Source organism: Stomoxys calcitrans, chromosome 3 (assembly GCF_963082655.1).
Source record: "Stomoxys calcitrans chromosome 3, idStoCalc2.1, whole genome shotgun sequence".
NCBI lineage: Eukaryota > Metazoa > Arthropoda > Insecta > Diptera > Muscidae > Stomoxys > Stomoxys calcitrans.
In genome coordinates this window covers 52,798,366-52,817,580 of record NC_081554.1, presented here as the reverse complement: position 1 = coordinate 52,817,580, position 19,215 = coordinate 52,798,366, and the positions used below count along the sequence as shown (strand labels likewise).

At 37.6% G+C, this 19,215-nt stretch overlaps 1 protein-coding gene across 2 annotated transcripts; it reads right to left on the bottom strand.

Annotated features, from left to right (window-relative positions):
* Positions 1–519: 519 nt before the first annotated feature.
* On the bottom strand, positions 520–11,903 carry LOC106082446 (UDP-glycosyltransferase UGT5). 2 transcript variants are annotated; one of them, XM_013244950.2, is made up of 5 exons: positions 11,670–11,903; positions 2,114–2,360; positions 1,586–2,032; positions 1,367–1,524; positions 520–1,303 (listed from the first exon to the last, which is right to left on the bottom strand). In XM_013244950.2, the coding sequence occupies exons 1-5, from the start codon at positions 11,697–11,699 to the stop codon at positions 566–568; spliced, it is 1,620 nt and encodes a 539-aa protein (XP_013100404.2). In that variant the 5' UTR covers positions 11,700–11,903; the 3' UTR covers positions 520–565. The 2 variants fall into 2 exon arrangements, with proteins under 2 accessions (XP_013100404.2, XP_013100405.2); XM_013244951.2 differs by having other exon boundaries at positions 521–1,303; positions 11,737–11,903.
* Positions 11,904–19,215: the final 7,312 nt, after the last annotated feature.

Here is a 19,215-nt window from a genome sequence, read left to right as displayed (position 1 = left end):
ATTGTACGATTTCGCCGAAATTTCGGACAATGAGTTAAGTTAAGCCTCTCGATATACTTCTGCAATATGGCACATATTGGCCCAGATTTGCATATAGCTGCCATATAGACCGATCTCTCAATTTAAGGTTTTGGGGCCATAAAAGGCGCATTTATTGTCCGATTTCGCCGAAATTTGGGACAATGAATTGTGTTAGGCTCTTCGAAATTTTTCTGCAACTTGGCAAAAATCGGAACTTATTTCGATATAGCTGCTATGGGGCATAAGGTATGCATTTTTCACCGGATTTTGACGAAAGATGGTTTACATATATACCCGAGTTGGTGGGTATCCAAAGTTCGGCCCGTGCCGATCCTAACGCCTTTTTACTTGTTTTTTATTAAAGTTTATATAAATTACAAAAATTCTCATTCCCAAAAATATATGGGTCTTGGAAAGAAATGTATAATTCATAAAAAAAATTTGTTATCATAAATTAGAGATTCCCTAATTTACATCAAAAACTCTGGAAATATTTTTATTTAAACTAGTTGCATCTATTTAACTAACAAAAAAAGTTACAATACTACTCCAATTTCTTCTCCTTTGAATCAGTCATTGTTTGTTCTTTGGAAAATTTCCTTATCAGTCTCTTCAATTCCCTTAGTATAAGCAATGGCAATACTATGGCCACAATCACGGCTGCCAGCAGCACTGCCAAAACATCCAACAGTAAATACTGATGGAGTGGCATAAAAGCTCCATGGGACTTAAGGAAGGGAGCTCCCTTATATTTTGCCACATACTCAATCCAATATGAGGCCTCATCCAAAGGATGCAAGGGATTTTCTCTAAATAGCTGCGACATTTCCATAGCCTTGAGTTTATATTGAGGATCCGCGACCAGAGCTTGAATATTTTGTTGCAAATCTTCGGCTGTCATGGTGGCCAAATTCAAAGTGCGTGCATAGCCAGCTCTAACCGATTTGATGGTGTTACGATGCTGATCACCATATAAAGGCAAGCACAACATGGGCTTGGCCCAATACAAGCCCTCTTGGGAGCCAAAGATTCCACCATGTGTAATGAACAGCTTAACATTGGGATGGGCCAGTATATCGTTTTGTGGCATCCATTTGCGTATCATGACATTGGGTGGCAGATTAGTCAAAGAATCATTTTCATATTTCCACAAAACATTTTGTGGCAATTTTCCAAAGGCATTTAAGAGGACACCAATGCGATCGGCAGGCATATCGATGCTTTTGACATAGGAGCCCAGACTGAAGTAGATGACACCATTGGACGAGGTTTCAATGAAGTGCTAGAAAAATAAAACCAATCCAATCAAAATATAGGATTTTTCTCCATGTAATTATTTGCTTACCTCCAAATCCTTAGGCAAGGGCTTGGCTGGCTTAATGTGTGCCCCTCCCACATTTACAAGACCCGGCATACTGGGCCTCGGTATATCCACACTGCGATGACTGTTGATAAGCATTAAAGAGATGTTTTTCTCCAAATCTCTGACATGCGGCAAAGGACCTAAAATATGCCACAATGAGTTTAGATCTCCAGTTCCTTTCTCTTTAGTTCACCCTCTTACCTTGCAAATGTTGCGAAAAATGTCTTTCTGCCATTTCCTGCATTTTTGGCATATAAGACCATCTTCGCATTACTGCATCATATAGCGATAAATAGCTGTTGTAAAATCTTTGCTTGAAACTCATTTGATCTGTGTGGGGCAAAAGCAAATGGGGTATCACCGACCATGGTGTCAACAAGCCCATTGAGTGATCCATATAATCAGCATAACCCATAGTTCCTATGGTCACCACCGGGCATTTGAACTTATGGCCAAACATCAGAAAACTTTCATGGAAAAATTGTTCCAAAATCACCAAATCAAATTGCTGATCCTTGGAGGCTATTAAAGCTTTGACCTTGCGATCATTGAGGGCATGTTCACTGGTCCACACTCCCACATTCCACCACATTTTCAAATTGTCAAAATCACTTGAGAAGAGCATTGTGAATATATTAGCCACGGGAACTGAAAAGTACAACATAAAAAAAAATAAAAATTGAAAAATTAAAAAATTAAAAAATTAAAAACTACCTTAAAAATACTTACGATAATGAGGAATATCAAACATTGGATCAATGATGATTTCAGTTAAATTGGGATGAGGTTGCTTGGTAGGATGATTATTTACGGATGTTATGTGATGTCCTCGTTCCAGCAGATCTTTTTGGAAATGCTCCAACCACATCCAGTGACTAGGGGCAGGAAATGGTCCCATAAATAGAATATTATAGCCAATAGCGCCATTTGCCAAACACAAAATGGTGAAGGCTCTAAGTATTCTTAAGGGCAGCATCTAAAAAAAAGGGAGAAGAAAAGTGGTACAGTGAAAAACTTAAGGAAAACGAAGAATTCTTAAAGAGTAGGGCGGGCCGAATCTTGGGAATTCGCCAGGATTCGAAACCAGGCATTCAGCGTCATCGGCGGACATGCTACAATAGTTGTGTTAGGCTCTTCGACATTTTTCTGCAATTAGGCCTAGCTCGGTCCAGATTTGGATATAGCTGCCATATAGACCGATCTCTCGATTTAAGGTTCTGGGCCCATAAAAGGCGCATTTATTGTCCGATTTTGCCGAAATTTGGGACAGTGAGTTATGATAGGCTCTTCGACATCCCTCTTCAATTTGGTCCAGATCGGTTCAGATCTGCATATAGCTGCTATATAAACCGATCTCTCGATTTAAGGTCTTGGGTCCATAAAAGTCGCATATATTGTCCGATCTCGCCGAAATTCGGGACAGTGAGCTGTGTTAGGCTCTTCGACAACTTTGTGCCTTTTGGCCCAGCTTGGTCCAGATTTGGATATAGCTGCCATATAGACCAATCTCTCGATTTAAGGTCTTGGGCTCATAAAAGTCACATTTATTATCCGATTTTGCTGAAATTTGGGACAGTGAGTGGCGTTAATCCCTTCAACATCCATCTTCAATTTGGCTCAGATCGGTTCAGATTTGGATATAGCTGCCATATAGACCGATCTCTCGATTTAAGATTTCGGGCCCATAAAAGGCGCATTTATTATCCGATTTCGCCGACATTTGGGGCAGTGAGTTATATTAGGCTCTTCAACAACTTTGTGCCTTTTGGTCCAGCTTGGTCCAGATTTGGATATAGCTGCCATATAGACCGATCTCTCGATTTAAGGTCTTGAGTCCATAAAAGTCTCATTTATTTTCCAGTTTTGCCGAAATTTGGGACAGTGAGTTGTCTTAGACTCTTCGACAACTTTGTGCATTTTGGCCCATCTCGGTCCAGATTTGGATATAGCTGCCATATAGACCGATATCTCGATTTAAGATTTCGGGCCCATAAAAGGCGCATTTATTGTCCTATTTCGCCGAAATTTTGGACAGTGAGTTGTGTTAGACTCTTCGACAACTTTGTGCATGTTGGCGCAGCTCGGTCCAGATTTGGATATAGCTGCCATATAGACCGATCTCTCGATTTAAGGTCTTGAGTCCATAAAAGTCTCATTTATTTTCCGGTTTCGCCGAAATTTGGGACAGTGAGTTGTAATAGGCTCTTCGACATTTTTTCTGCAATTTGGCCAAGATCGGTTCAGACTTGGATATAACTGCCATATAGACCGATCTCTCGATTTAAGATTTCGGGCCCATAAATGGCGCATTTATTGTCCGATTACGTCGGAATTTGGGACAGTGAGTTGTGTTAGGCACTTCGACATCCCTCTTTAATTTGGCGCAGCTCGGTCCAGATTTGGATATAGCTGCCATATAAACCGATCTCTCGATTTAAGATTTCGGGCCCATAAAAGGCGCATTTATTGTCCGATTTCTCTGAAATTTGGGACAGTGAGTTATGTTAGGGTCTTTGACAACTTTCTGCAATTTGGCCAAGATCGGTTCAGATTTGGATATAGCTGCCACATAGACCGATCTCTCGTTTTAAGGTTTTGGCCCCATAAAAGGCGCATTTATTGTCCGATTTCGCCGAAATGTGGGACAGTGAGTGGCGTTAATCCCTTCAACATCCATCTTCAATTTGGCTCAGATCGGTTCAGATTTGCATATAGCTGCCATATAGACCGATCTCTCGATTTAAGGTCTTGGGTCCATAAAAGTCGCATATATTGTCCGATCTCGCCGAAATTTGGGACAGTGAGTTGTGCTAGGCTCTTTGACATTTTTTCTGCAATTTGGCCAAGATCGGTTCATAGTTGGGTATAGCTGCCACATATAGAGTGATCTCTCGATTTAAAATCTTGTCTTCATAAAAGGCACATTTATAAACCGATTTCGCTGAAATTTGGGACAGTGACTTATGTTAGGCTTTTCGACATCCGTGTCGTATATGGTTCATATCGGTCTATATTAGGATATGGCTACCAAAAAGACCAATATTTTGTTCTGCGAAATTGAACAATGACCTGTACTTATTAGACCACTCAATATTCATGTCGAATTGGGTCCAAATCGGACCATCTTTCGATAAAGCTGCTATGGGGGCATAAATTATGCATTTTTCACTGGATTCTGACGCAAGGTGGTTTATATATTGGGTTGCCCAAAAAGTAATTGCGGATTTTTTAAAAGAAAGTACAATAAATGCATTTTTAATAAAACTTAGAATGAACTTTAATCAAATATACTTTTTTTCTAAAGCTAGCTAAAAGTAACAGCTGATAACTGACAGAAGAAAGAATGCAATTACAGAATCACAAGCTGTGACAAAATTTGTCAACGCCGACTATATGAAAAAATCCGCAATTACTTTTTGGGCAACCCAATGTATACACGAGGTGGCGGGTATGTAAAGTTCGGCCCAGCCGAAATTAACGCATTTTTGTTTTTTTTAACAACTTTCCTAAAGTTGTTAAAAAATCACCCATTATTTGCCATTTCAAAATTTTCGTTTTTTACGTCTGTTTGTTTTGTGGTGCCGAGCCAAGAGTTTTTACAGTGGCGGCTGCTCAATTTCCAAATTCTCTTCCGGATTAGCTGCAGTTACGCTAGTTTTGTTACAATCTTATGTTTGCGTAATATTCAATGTGTATGTGTTATCTAGGCGAATGATGTTCACCCTATAAGCATCTGCATGTAATGATAAAACAGAAAAGTTCTTCAGCGTTGCTTAAAGGCCACAACCATATAATGGGTGGTATAAAAATTAAGTCATTTTATTCAGCTCAAAATATTCAGTTCGAACCCTATAAAATTCGTTTGGTGGAGAAAGACTAATCCACAAATGGACATAGTCCCTACATAAATTAACCACCATATTTGGTCAATTCCATGGCAGCCGGTTGTATGTACCGGATTGACCCGATGTAGTCCTTCATCGGCAAGGGGCTGCCGCCTCAGTGTACAACATACTGCTACAACAACAACAACCATCTTTGGTTTCTTGAGCTAACTTAAAAATTACTCTTTGCACATTGTATTGCGTTATGATTTCTTTCTACCTTGAAAGGCAATTATCAGAAACGCTTATCTCTAATGTCCCAGTTGTAGTTTTATATCACAAAACTCTTTGTAATAATTTAAAAACAAAAAAAACAACCTTTATAATGACTTACAGCTTAATGTGCTTTGCATTTAAATCTGATTTTATTTTTTTTTTTTTGGTATTTTTTTTTTTTTAAAGCTGTCTGTAATTCTTTTTGGCTTGAACATATTTTTGAATTGATTGATTGTATGCCACATCAATTGGCTGCATGCCAAAAAAAAAGAAATTTAAATGGGACAAGTAATGAAGCCAAGTGCATTCAAATTTGACTCAGGTTATCGTGTCTTTGTTGTGTTTTATTTTTTTTTTTTTTAAATCGAAAAGTGATCACATCGAGGCAGTGCATAGGTTATTGGCCACCGAGAATTCATTATCTGCACAAAAGATGTGCAAGACTGAAATTGTGCTCTCATTTTGTTTAATTGTATTGGGTTGCCCAAAAAGTAATTGCGGATTTTTCATATAGTCGGCGTTGACAATTTTTTTCACAGCTTGTGACTCTGTAATTACATTCTTTCTTCTGTCAGTTATCAGCTGTTACTTTTAGCTTGCTTTAGAAAAAAAGTGTAAAAAAAGTATATTTGATTAAAGTTCATTCTAAGTTTTATTAAAAAAGCATTTACTTTTTGGGCAATCCAATATTTGTTTTTTTTTCTTTTCTCAATGATTTGCTAAATTCATTAATAATAAAATAAATAAATACATGTGCGCTGCACAGTAATAAAGGGTGATTTTTTTGAGGTTAGAATTTTCATGCATTAGTATTTGACAGATCACGTGGGATTTCAGACATGGTGTCAAAGAGAAAGATGCTCAGTATGCTTTGACATTTCATCATGAATAGACTTACTAACGAGCAACGCTTGCAAATCATTGAATTTTATTACCAAAATCAGTGTTCGGTTCGAAATGTGTTCATTCACCGTAACGTTGCGTCCAACAGCATCTTTGAAAAAATACGGTCCAATGATTCCACCAGCGTACAAACCACACCAAACAGTGCATTTTTCGGGATGCATGGGCAGTTCTTGAACGGCTTCTGGTTGCTCTTCACTCCAAATGCGGCAATTTTGCTTATTTACGTAGCCATTCAACCAGAAATGAGCCTCATCGCTGAACGGTGAATGAACACATTTCGAACCGAACACTGATTTTGGTAATAAAATTCAATGATTTGCAAGCGTTGCTCGTTAGTAAGTCTATTCATGATGAAATGTCAAAGCATACTGAGCATCTTTCTCTTTGACACCATGTCTGAAATCCCACGTGATCTGTCAAATACTAATGCATGAAAATCCTATCCTCAAAAAAATCACCCTTTACAAATCGGGGAGAATAATTCCAATTAAATTTTCTGAAAATTTCAAGCAATGAAATCATTTTTCAAAAAATTTTTGGTGATTTCGTATTCTCTGTATGTAAACCTGACCTTCTGATCTCATAAAATCGGAACTTAGTTATATATAACCAATATATAGTACGATCTCCAGACTTAAAGTCCTGAGGCAATAAATTGCTATTTTTATACCCTCCACCATAAGATGGGGGGTATACTAATTTCGTCATTCTGTTTGTAACTACTCGAAATATTCGTCTGAGACCCCATAAAGTATATATATTCTTGATCGTCGTGATATTTTATGTCGATCTAGCCATGTCCGTCCGTCTGTCCGTCCGTCCGTCTGTCTGTCGAAAGCACGCTAACTTCCGAAGGAGTAAAGCTAGCCGCTTGAAATTTTGCACAAATACTTCTTATTAGTGTAGGTCGGTTGGTATTTTAAATGGGCCATATCGGTCCATGTTTTGATATAGCTGTCATATAAACCGATCTTGGGTCTTGACTTCTTGAGTCTCTAGAGTGTGCAATTCTTGTCCGATTGGAATGAAATTTTGCACGACGTGTTTTGTTATGATATCCAACAACTGTGCCAAGTATGGTTCAAATCGGTCCATAACCTGATATAGCTGCCATATAAACCGATCTTGAGTCTTGACTTCTTGAGCCTCTAGAGGGCGCAATTCTTATCCGATTTGAATGAAATTTTGCACGACGTGTTTTGTCATGATTTCCAACAACTGTGCCAAGAATGGTTCAAATCGGTTCATAACCTGATATAGCTGTCATATAAACCGATCTTGGGTCTTGACATCTTGGGCCTCTAGAGGGCGCAATTCTTATCCGATTTGAATGAATTTTGGCACGACGTGTTTTGTTATGATATCCAATAACTGTGCCAAGTATGGTCCAAATCGGTTCATAACATGATATAGCTGCCATATAAACCGATCTGGGATTTTGACTTCTTGACCCCTAGAGGTCGCAATTATTATCCGATATGCCTGAAATTTTGTACGACGGATCCTCTCATGACCATCAACAAACGTGTTTATTATGGTCTGAATCGGTCTATAGCCCGATACAGCTCCCATATAAATCGATCTCTCTATTTTACTTCGTGAGCCCCAATGGGCGCAATTCTTATACGAATTGGCTGAAATTTTATACAGGCCTCCAACATATAATTTAATTGTGGTCCGAACCCGACCATATCTTGATATCGTTTTAATAGCACAGCAACTCTTTTCTTATATCCTTTTTTGCCTAAGAAGAGATGCCGGGAAAAGAACTCGACAAATGCGATCGATGGTGGAGGGTATATAAGATTCGGCCCGGCCGAACTTAGCACGCTTTTACTTGTTTCATGAAATTTGGCACATTGGGACCCCTACCCATTTCAGTCAAGTGTGGTCCAGATCGAACCATATTTGGATATAGCTGCCTATAGGCTAACAGCCCAATCTCCCGATATAGGATATTAAGGCCATAAAAAATCCATTTATTATCCGATTTCAATGAAAATTGGCACAGTGAGTTTTGGTAGACCCCTACTTATTCCTGTCAAATGTGGTCCACATCGGACCATATTTGAATATAGCTGCCATATAGGCCGATCTCTCGATATAATGAGGCTATAGAAGGATCATTTTCAATGAAATTTGAAACAGTGAGCTTTGGTACCCTTTTACACATTTTTGTTGAATACGTCCATATCGGGCCATATTTGGGTTTAGTTCCATATAGACCACTCTTTCGTTATAGAATATTAAACTCATAAGAGGAACATTTTTCATATGATTTCGATGAAATTTGGCACAGTGAGTTTTGGTAGACCCCTACCTATTCTTGTTAAATGGGGTGCAGATCGGATCATATTTGGATATAGCTGCCATATACAATAGACCGATCTGCCGATATAGGGTAATGAGCCTATAAAAGGAACATACGAAACAACACACCAGATGAAGGAGAGGTACCGGGAGAAAAGTTAGGTTGAACAGAGGGCCAGTAATCTAGATGTTGTGCTCGATACCTATATCACCATATTGACCTATTCGGATAAAACTTGGCATTGATGTTGTAAGTCATAAGATACGTTTTTGGGGCAAATCTCAGCTAAATCTCAGACATATAAGGTGAAAATTTAGGCTTCTAAGGGCTGAAGAAGTCAAATCCGGGAATCGGTTTATATGAGGGCTATATCTGTTTACAGACCGATTCGGATCTTACCTGGCGTGGATGTTGGAAGTCATAATACAAGTCTTTGTTCCCAATCGGATGAAAATTTAGGCTTCTAAGGGCTGAAGAAGTCAAATCTGGGATCGGTTAATATGGCTGCTATATATGGTATAGACCGATTCGGATCATACTTGGCATGGATGTTGGAAGTCTTAACTCAAACCTTTTTTCCCAATTTCAGTCAAATGGGATGAAAATTGAGGCTTCTAAGAAGTCAAATCCGGGATCGGTTTATATGAGGGCTATAAGCAAATCTGAACCGATGTGGCCCATTTGCAATTCGATATGGCCCTTTTGCAACGACCTACATCAACATGAAGTATCTGTGCATAATTCCAAGCGGCCAGCTTTACGCGTTCTACCGCTTTCATAATTTCGAGAGGCAAACGGACGGATGGACGGCCATGGCTAGATCGACTCGGAATGTCGAGACGATACAAAATTTATATACTTTATGGGGTTGCAAATCAATATTTCGAGGTGTTACAAACGGAATGACTAGATTATTATACCCTCATCCTGTGGTGGTGGGTAAAAAGTCTAAGTCAGCAATTCTGTGCTACGTACAAAATCTGTAATCCCTACCATGCCTCTAAGTTGGTTCCTGTCTGGTATTGTGGATGTCTGTTAGCCCCAAAAGCTGGGCAATGACTTGGGAAATGCTCCAATGTCTTATCATCTTCCCCAAATGCCCTACACATGCTATCACTTGCACCGATTTTGCACAACTGAGTTCGTATTCCTATGTGTCCTGTTATGATGCCGAAAGCTATAGTGACCTCCTTCTGTAGATTTCGTTTTTCATAATCGCTTGGTGGTTTTCACACCCACTACCATATATGGGAGTACACTAATGAAGTCATTCCGTTTGTACACCTCGAAATATTCGTCAAGATCCCATAAAGTATATATATTCTGGATCGTCTCAACATTCTGAGTCGATCTAGCCATGTCCGTCCGTCCGTCCAAATCACGACGGCGGTCGAACGCGTAAAGCTAGCCGCTAGAAATTTTTGCATAAACACTTCTTATTAATGTAGGTTTTTGGGGATTGCAAATGGGATATAACGGTTCAGATTTGGATATTGCCCCCATATCAACCCATCCGCCGATTTGACTTCTTGAGCCAATAGAAGCCTAAATTTTCATAAAATTTGGCTAAAATTTGGATTTAAGACTTAAGGTAGGTACATCCAAGATCCATGCCAAGTACGATCCGAATAGGTCTATAAACAGATATAGCCCCCATATAAACCCATCCTTCGATTTGATTTCTTGAGCCCTTAGAAGCCTCAATTATTACCCGATTTGGCTGAAATTTGGAACAAAGTCTTGAGTTATGACTTCCAACATCCATGCCATGTATGATCTGAATCGGTCTATAACCTCCTCCCCCGATTTGATTTCTTGAGCCCTTAGAAGCCTTAATTTTCATCCGATTTGGCTGAAATTTGGAACATAGACTTGAGTTAAGAATTCGCATATCCATGCTAAGGATGATCCGAATCGGTCTATAAACAGATCTAGCCGACAATTGCACTGAGTATGGTTCAAATCGGTTCATAATCTGGTATAGCTGTCATATAAAACGATCTGGGATCTTGACTTCTTGAGCCTCTAGAGGGCGCAATTCTCATCCGATTTGGCTGAAATTTTCCATGAAGTGATTTGTTATGACTTCCAATAACCGTGCTAAGTCTAGCGCAAATCGAAACATTACCTGATATGGCTGCCATATAAACCGATCTTGGATCTTGACTTCTTGAGCCTCTAGAGGGCGCAATTCTCATCCGATTTGGCTGAAATTTTCCATGAGGTGTTTTGTTATGACTTCCAATAGCTGTGCTAAGTATGACGCAAATCGGTACATAACCTGATATAGCTGCCGTATAAACTGTTCTGTGATCATGACTTCTTGAGCCTCTAGAGGGCGCAATTCTCATCCGATTTGGCAGAAATTTTGTGCAACGGCTTCTCTCATGACTTTCAACATACGTGTCGAATATCCCAACCTATCTCTCGATTTTGCTTCTTGAGCCCCTACAAGCCGCAATTCTTATCCGAATGAATTGAAGTACTACACAATGACTTCTACAATGTTCGACATTCATTTATGGTCCGAATCGGACTATAACTCCATATAGCTCCAATAGCATAACAGTTTTATTCAATATTCTTTGTTAGAACTCGACAAATGCGATCCATGGTGGAGGGTATATAAGATTCGGCCCGGCCGAACTTGGCACGCTCTTAATTGTTTGGCTTAAGACATTCTGCTTTAATAATATGCTACAATAATTAACATACCATATATCTTTTGATTCGATTTAAGAATAAATACTCCCTGTCAAATATAAACCTGTGGTTCGATTCTGATTGAATTAATTGCTGTATAACAATTTAAAATACTTTCAAACTTGTATTTGTAGGCACTAGGATCACAATTAAATAAATTTCAAAAATTTGATTGTTGAAATAATTCTTTGTTGTCAATGGGATTTGGTTTTTGATCAATGAAAATGAAAGCTTCATTCAATCAGCATTTCTGTTATTGGTATACCCTTAAGGTAATTTTCTTATTTCTCTTCATTTCACTTCACTTTGGCTGTTCTTTTGGAAACACCCACCTTTGCTTATTATCAAATTGAGCGATATTTTTTTCTTTAACACTTCAATTAAACGACAAATTTTATTCAGTAATCTTCCATCTATTGTTAATAGAATTGTAATTGTAATTGTAATTTTTTTTAATCACAATTTTATACGTCCGTTTCTATACGCTCTACGTCTAGTACTGAATCTTCGCTTGCTGCCGACAAATGCTTTTCTTACAGAGAAATAAAAAAACGGCAGCACCAAACACACATTTCACATTCATTCACCTTCAGTGTATATTTTTTTTCAGAGAATACGGCTGTACAAGCGGCAGTTAACGTATCGTAAATTTCTTTTGTTTAGGTTTTTTTGTGAGTTTTGAGAATTACAAAAAAACCAAAATTTTTTTGGTCTTTCTTCCTCTTATTTGTGGTTTTTTCGAAATTGCATTCTGCCTCATTGAGATTTTGGGGAATATCGTAAGAAAATGGTGGGGCAGTGGAACAATAAATTTGAAAACAGGAATCTTGAAGGGATTGAAACTTGCAATTCTTCAATTCTGTGGCGAAGCTACCGGCCATTACAGCAGCTACCGGCATGCCGAATGCAATGCAGCACCGGCAGAGAGAAAGCTTCAGATAATTGCATATTCAACACACACCATAAACAGAATTGCAAAGTCTATTGACCCTCTCAAGTCATGCATGAAATTTTGTTAACAAAATCATGTAGGTAATCATCATGTTTATAAAAAAAATGTGTATTTCAAAAGAGGCTGTGTTTTACTGTTCGAAAAATAAGAAGAATATTTGGTATACACTAAGTTCTAATAATACGAAGCTAATTTCATGAAATGACCTTGTTCATTACACACATAATTAATGATATTTTTACACAACACATCTCCGTGTTTGTTTAGTGGAAATTTTGGATTTGATTAACATGACAACTATGTACAAACAGCACAAAGCTATTCTACTAGTAAATGTGATTTAAGTTCAGCTAGGCCGAATCATATATACCCTCCCAGACTTAAACGCTTCACTCTCTCTTCCTCTTTGTGAATTAGTTTTCTAGGTGACTTAGCTTCCAGGGTTGCCCAAAAAGTAATTGCGGATTTTTTAAAAGAAAGCACATGCATTTTTAATAAAGCTTAAAAGGAACTTTAATCAAATATACTTTTTTTACACTTTTTTTTCTAAAGCAAGCTAAAAGTAACAGCTGATAACTGACAGAAGAAAGAATGCAATTACAAAGTCACAAGCTGTGAAAAAATTTGTCAACGCCGACAATATGAAAAATCCGCAATTACTTTTTGGGCAACCAAATATTTATAGCCTACACCACTACTGTGGTACAGGGTATTATAACATAGTGAATTTGTTTGTAACACCCAGAAGGAAGAGAGATAGACCCATTGATAAGTATACCGATCGACTCAGAATCACTTTCAAATTCGACATAAGTATGTCCGTCTGTCTGTCCGTCGCTCCATGTTAATTTGTGTACAAAGTACAGGTAGCAGTTTTCATTCGATCCTCTTAAAATTTGGTACATGTATGTTTTTCGGCCTAGAAGCGAAGCCTATTGAAATTGGAGAAAATCAGTTCAGATTTGCATATAGGTCCCATATTTATTTTCTTCCGATTTTCAGTAATAATGCAATAAAATGGTCATTTGTTAGCCAATTCTTTCGAAATTTGGCATGAAGGATGTTTCTATACCCTCCACCATAAGATGGGGGCATACTATTTAATTTCATCATTCCATTTGTAACTCCTCGAAATATTCTTCTATGACCCCATAAAGTATATATATTCTTGATAGTCATGACATTTTTAGTCGAACTAGTCATATCTGTCCGACCGTCCGTCTGTCCGTCCGCCCGTCCGCCCGTCTGTCCGTCCGTCAGTCTATCTGTCGAAAGCACGCTAACTTTTGAAGGGGTAACGCTAGCCGCTTGAAATTTTGCACAAATACTTCTTATTAGTGTAGGTCGGTTGGGAATGTAAATGGGCTATATCGGTCCACGTTTTGATATAGCTGCCATATAAACCGATCTGGGATTTTGACTTCTTGAGCCGCTAGAGAACACAATTCTTATCCGATTTGGCTGAAATTTTGCATGAAGTGTTTTAATATGACTTCCAATAACTGTGCTAAGTATGGTTGAAATCTGTCCATAACCTGATATAGCTGTCATGTAAACCTATCTGGGGTCTTGACTTCTTGAGCCGCTAGAGGGCATAATTCTCATCCGATTTGGCTGAAATTTTGCATGAGGTGTTTTATTATGTCTTCCAACAACTGTGCTGAGTATGGTTGAAATCGGTCCATAACCTGATATAGCTGCCATATAAACCTATCTGGGGTCTTGACTTCTTGAGCCGCTAGAGGTCATAATTCTCATCCGATTTGGCTGAAATTTTGCATAAGGTGCTTTATTATGACTTCCAACAAATGTGCTGAGTATGGTTGAAATCGGTCCATAACCTGATATAGCTGTCATAAAAACCGATCTGGGGCTTGACTTCTTGAGCCGCTAGAGAACACAATTCTTATCCGATTTGGCTGAAATTTTGCATGAGGTGTTCTATTATGTCTTCCAACAACTGTGCTGAGAATGGTTGACATCGGTCAATAACCTGATATAGCTGCCATATAAACCGATCTGGGGCTTGACTTCTTGAGCCGCTAGAGGGCATAATTCTCATCCGATTTGGCTGAAATTTTGCATGATGTGTTTTGTAATGACTTCCCACAACTGTATTAAGAATGGTTCAAATCAAATCAGTTGTTCACTGACAGTTAAATAGTTCAGTCGTGTTTTAATGGATCTCCCTCCTAATACACTTTGCGCCAAGTGCTTTAAGGCTTTAAGTGCCAAATCGATAGCCTGCCACGTTTGTAGAGCTAAATATCATTTTTTCTGTGCGGACATTGATGCAAATATTGCCGAACTTTTTATTAAAAACGCGAACTTAGTTTTCAACTGCAATGATTGTTTGCGTCTCACTTCTAATCTAATTGCTGGCATTTCATCTTTAAAAACTGAAGTAAGAGAACTCAAGCTCTTAATCGACTCTTCACTGAGAGCAGAAGTGCACGAATTGAAGCAAATAATAGAGAACAACAAGCAAACTGAAAAAAAACAACGGCATCAACATAACTCCAATCTTAATACTGCAGCAGTGAGGAGCCGTGATGTTGTTGGTAAGGTTCAAAGTACAAATGCCCCTGTCGCTGCTGCTGTCGAACATTCGTTGAACGTAAACAACAGCCAACATGTTGTGCCATACGCGTCATCTGTATCATCGCTTAACACAGTAGATGCTAATGCTGTTGATAATGATGATGCTGTGTTTGAAGCCAACGTCCTACCTAATTCTAATTGGGTGCGTGTCCAGAGGCGTAGAAAAAGAAAGGATAAGGTCATTTATGGTGAAAATAATACAACAAATGAATTGGATGTTGTTATTTCTAAGAAATGGGTGCATATTTCATCTTTTAAGCCATCAGTTACGAGCGAGCATATCACTGACTTTATTCAAAAGAATGCTAACATTGCAAAGTCTAATATGGAGTGCTATGTGCTTGTGAAAAAAGATGTTGACATCAATAGTTTAAAACGCGTCAACTTTAAGCTTGGTGTTACATCTAATCATTACGATGACGTCATCAACCCAAAGTTATGGCCTACTGATATTAGAATTCGTCCATTTATAAATTTTCAAAAAATGGCAGTGGAATCGCTTCCCCATTGATTAATGAGGTGCATGGTTTAAAAATTTACTACCATAATCTGTCTGGTATGCGTACGAAGTCCAAGGATGTTTTTGATTTCTCCAATCAATTGAACTATGATGTTATTGCTCTTGTTGAAACCTGGTTGAACGATGACTTTTGTGATGCTGAGTTCTTCGATCTAAATTTATTTGCTGTTTACCGTAAAGATAGAAATGTTTCAAGGACTGGATATTCTAGAGGAGGTGGTGTGCTCTTGGCCGTTAAATCTCAATACAAGTCAAACTTATGTGGTTTGGATGATGACAGCGGATTATTAGACCAAATTGCTGTATGCATAAATGGTTTAAATCTTAGCGTTGTATTATGTTTGTCTTACATACCCCCAGGTAGTAGTGCATCTATTTATTCGAAGCATATTGATAATATTTTTGCTATTGAAGTAAGCATGGGGTCGAAAGCTAATATTTGTGTTATGGGTGATTTTAATTTACCTAACATTTGTTGGTCAAAATTTGACGACAATCATTTTTTAACGCCCACTAATGTAAACAAGGATTACGAGGTCAATTGTATTGATACTTTATTAAGTTTAAATCTTGTTCAAATTAATCATTTTTCTAATCAACTTCACCGATTTCTTGATCTTATTTTTGTTCCAAATGATTTTAAATTTAATGTTTATGAATGTTTGGCTCCAATTTCCCCATCTAATCTACATCATATGCCTATTGTTGTTGAAGTAGGTTATTTTAACTTTCTAAAATCATCTCCGTCTCAAAATCTGGCTCTAAATTATAACGTTTGTGATTTTAATATGTTGAATTCAATTCTTGGCTCCATTGATTGGATAAAAATATTTAATGATAAAACATCATCAGTTTGTTATGATTTTTTTATAGAAAAAGTCTCTGATATACTTAAATCTAATGTTCCGTTTAAGAAAAATAAGCCACATAAACTGCCTTGGTATACGACAGGTCTTAAGAAACTTAAAAATTTACGAAATAAATTTCATAAGCGCTTTTTGGCGCTTGGTGATCCAGAAGATTTGGTCCAATGCAAGCATTATCAACGTGAATTTAATTTTTTAAATAAATTCCTCTATAAGCAATACATTCTGGATAAAGAGAATGAAATTAAAGCCAATCCTAAAAGCTTTTGGTCTTATGTTAACTCTAAAAGGAAAACATCTGATATCCCATCTACTCTCACATATAATGGCTGTACATCAAAATCTGGTGTGGACGTGGTTAATATGTTTGCTTCTTTTTTCAAATCTAATTTTGATTCTCCCGTAACAAGTAGCGCGGCAGTCCTTGATTCTGTATCTGCTATTAATTTGGCAAATATTTCTGTTTCGGATGAAGATGTGTTGGACGCTATTTTTAATATTAAGAATAGTTTTAAACACGACGCCGATGGCCTTTGTGCTTATTTTCTAAAAAAGTGTTCTATTTGTGTAGCTCCAATTTTAACTTTCATTTTCAATCTCTCTATTAAGGAGGGTATATTTATTAATAGATGGAAAGTAGCATCAATTACCCCAGTTTTTAAAGGTGGCAGAAAAGACGATGTAACTTGTTACAGGCCAATTGCTAAATTGTCGTGTGTTTCAAAAGTGTTTGAGCATGTTATTCACAAAAAATTGTTTTTTATTTGCAAATCATTTATTTCTCCCCATCAGCATGGATTTTTTTCAGGAAGATCAACTTCAACTAATTTGGTTCTCTTTACAGAATATTGCCTATCTGCCTTTGAACGTGGCTGTCAAGTTGAAGCCATTTACACAGATTTATCAAAAGCTTTCGATAAAGTATCACATTCTATATTGCTCGATAAATTACAAGAATTAGGGTTTCATTCCAATTTTCTTTCTTGGATCGCTTCATATCTTCACAACAGAGTGTGTACAGTAAAGGTGGAGAGTTTTGTATCTTCACCTTATATTCAAACTTCCGGTGTGCCTCAGGGTACTATCTTGGGGCCACTTCTTTTTATTTTATTCATAAATGGCATTTCCTCATGCTTTTCAACATCTAGATTTCTGCTCTATGCTGATGATTTAAAAATATTTCATAAAATTGAGTCTATGTCTGATGTCTTCGATTTACAGAATGACTTGGACAATCTGCTGAGTTGGTGTATTAGCAACAAGCTTCTTATAAATTTATCGAAATGTGCTCACGTCTCTTTTTACAGATTGCGTCATCCAATCCAAACTTCATTTAAAATTGGTAATTGTGTACTTAAAAAATCAACTTCAGTTCGCGACCTGGGTGTGATTTTTGATTTCTCCTTGTCCTTTGTTCCACATATTGACTATATAATACCTGATGCTTATAAGGTCCTTGCTTTTATTAAGAGAAATTGCTTTGATTTTTCTGATCCTAACACTTTCAAGATATTATATACAACTTTTGTTAGATCAAAGTTGGAGTATGCCGCCATCATTTGGGATCCTTATTGTATTTCGCATATCGGTCGTATTGAACGAATTCAAAAACTTTTTTCTAAATTTGCCCTTAGGCCTTTGTTTCCTTTGGAGCATCCACCATATCGGTCGCGATGTTTGTTACTGGGACTACAGAGTTTGGATTGCCGTAGAAAATTTCAGTCTGCTTTATTTATTTTTGATTTGATTAATAATCGTGTCGATTCTCCCGATTTGTTGGCTTTAGTTCCGTTTTCTGTTCCAGTAAGGAGTTTACGATTTACTGATTTATTTAGTATTAAATTTCATCGTTGCAATTATGCCCGCAATGGACCACTAACACGCTCATTTTTAAATTTAAATCGAATTAATTTAAATTTTCAAAAAGAATCGAAGCCAAGTATTGATTTTAGCACATCTAAAGAAGTATTTAGGTCAAGTTTATATTGCGCTTTTCCCCTAACATAGTTTTTGTAAATATATTTATATTTTTTGAATTTAATCTTAGTCTGTAAGGATATGAATTCCATTGACTATAATAAATAAATAAATAAATAAATAAATAAATAAAAAAATCGGTCCATAAAAAGATATGGCTCCCATATAAACCGATCCCCGGATTTGACTTCTTGACCCCCAGAAGCCTCAATTTTCATAAGAAGTGGTTGAAATTTATAGCAAAGACAAGTGTTATGACTTTCAACATACACGCCATGTTTGAACCGAATCGGTCTATAAACAGATATAACCCCCATATAAACTGATCCCCGAATTTAACTTCTTGAGCCCCCAGAAGCCTCAATTTTCATCCGATTTGGTTGAAATTTGAAACAAAGACTAGTGTTATGACTTCCAACATACATGCCAAGTATGATCCTAGTCGGTCGATAAACTATTATAGACCCCATAAAAACCGATACGCGATTTTGACTTTTTGATCCCCTAGAAGCCTAAATTGTCACCTGATTTGGTTCATGAAGGTCGTGCAAAATCAGTTGTTGTGCCCCAACAAGATCATCATGTGACCTATCGTGAAATTGAAACAACCTTAAGCAATTGTGGGACCAGCATACATTCAATATTGCATGAACATTTGACCGTCAACAAAATTTTTTCGCATTGGATCCCACACAATTTGTCAGTCGCTCAAAAAAAGGCTCGTGGCGATTGGTCGAAAAATATGATCCAAAAATGCGATCGCGGTGCTTCGAAACACGTCTATGACAACGTGACAGGTGATAAAACGTGGATTTACGCTAATGAGCCCGAAAGTAAACAGCAGTCGACTGTATGGGTGTTTCAAATGAGCCAATTCCAACAAAAGTTGTTCGCG

Coding starts and splice junctions, on each gene's coding strand:
- LOC106082446 (XM_013244950.2), bottom strand. CDS start 11,699: ATGAAGAGAAATAAGAAAATTACCTTAAGG. Junction 2,033..2,113: donor GTTTGATATTCCTCATTATC/GTAAGTATTTTT, acceptor TGTACTTTTCAG/TTCCCGTGGCTAATATATTC. Junction 1,525..1,585: donor TTTTTCGCAACATTTGCAAG/GTAAGAGGGTGA, acceptor GGCATATTTTAG/GTCCTTTGCCGCATGTCAGA.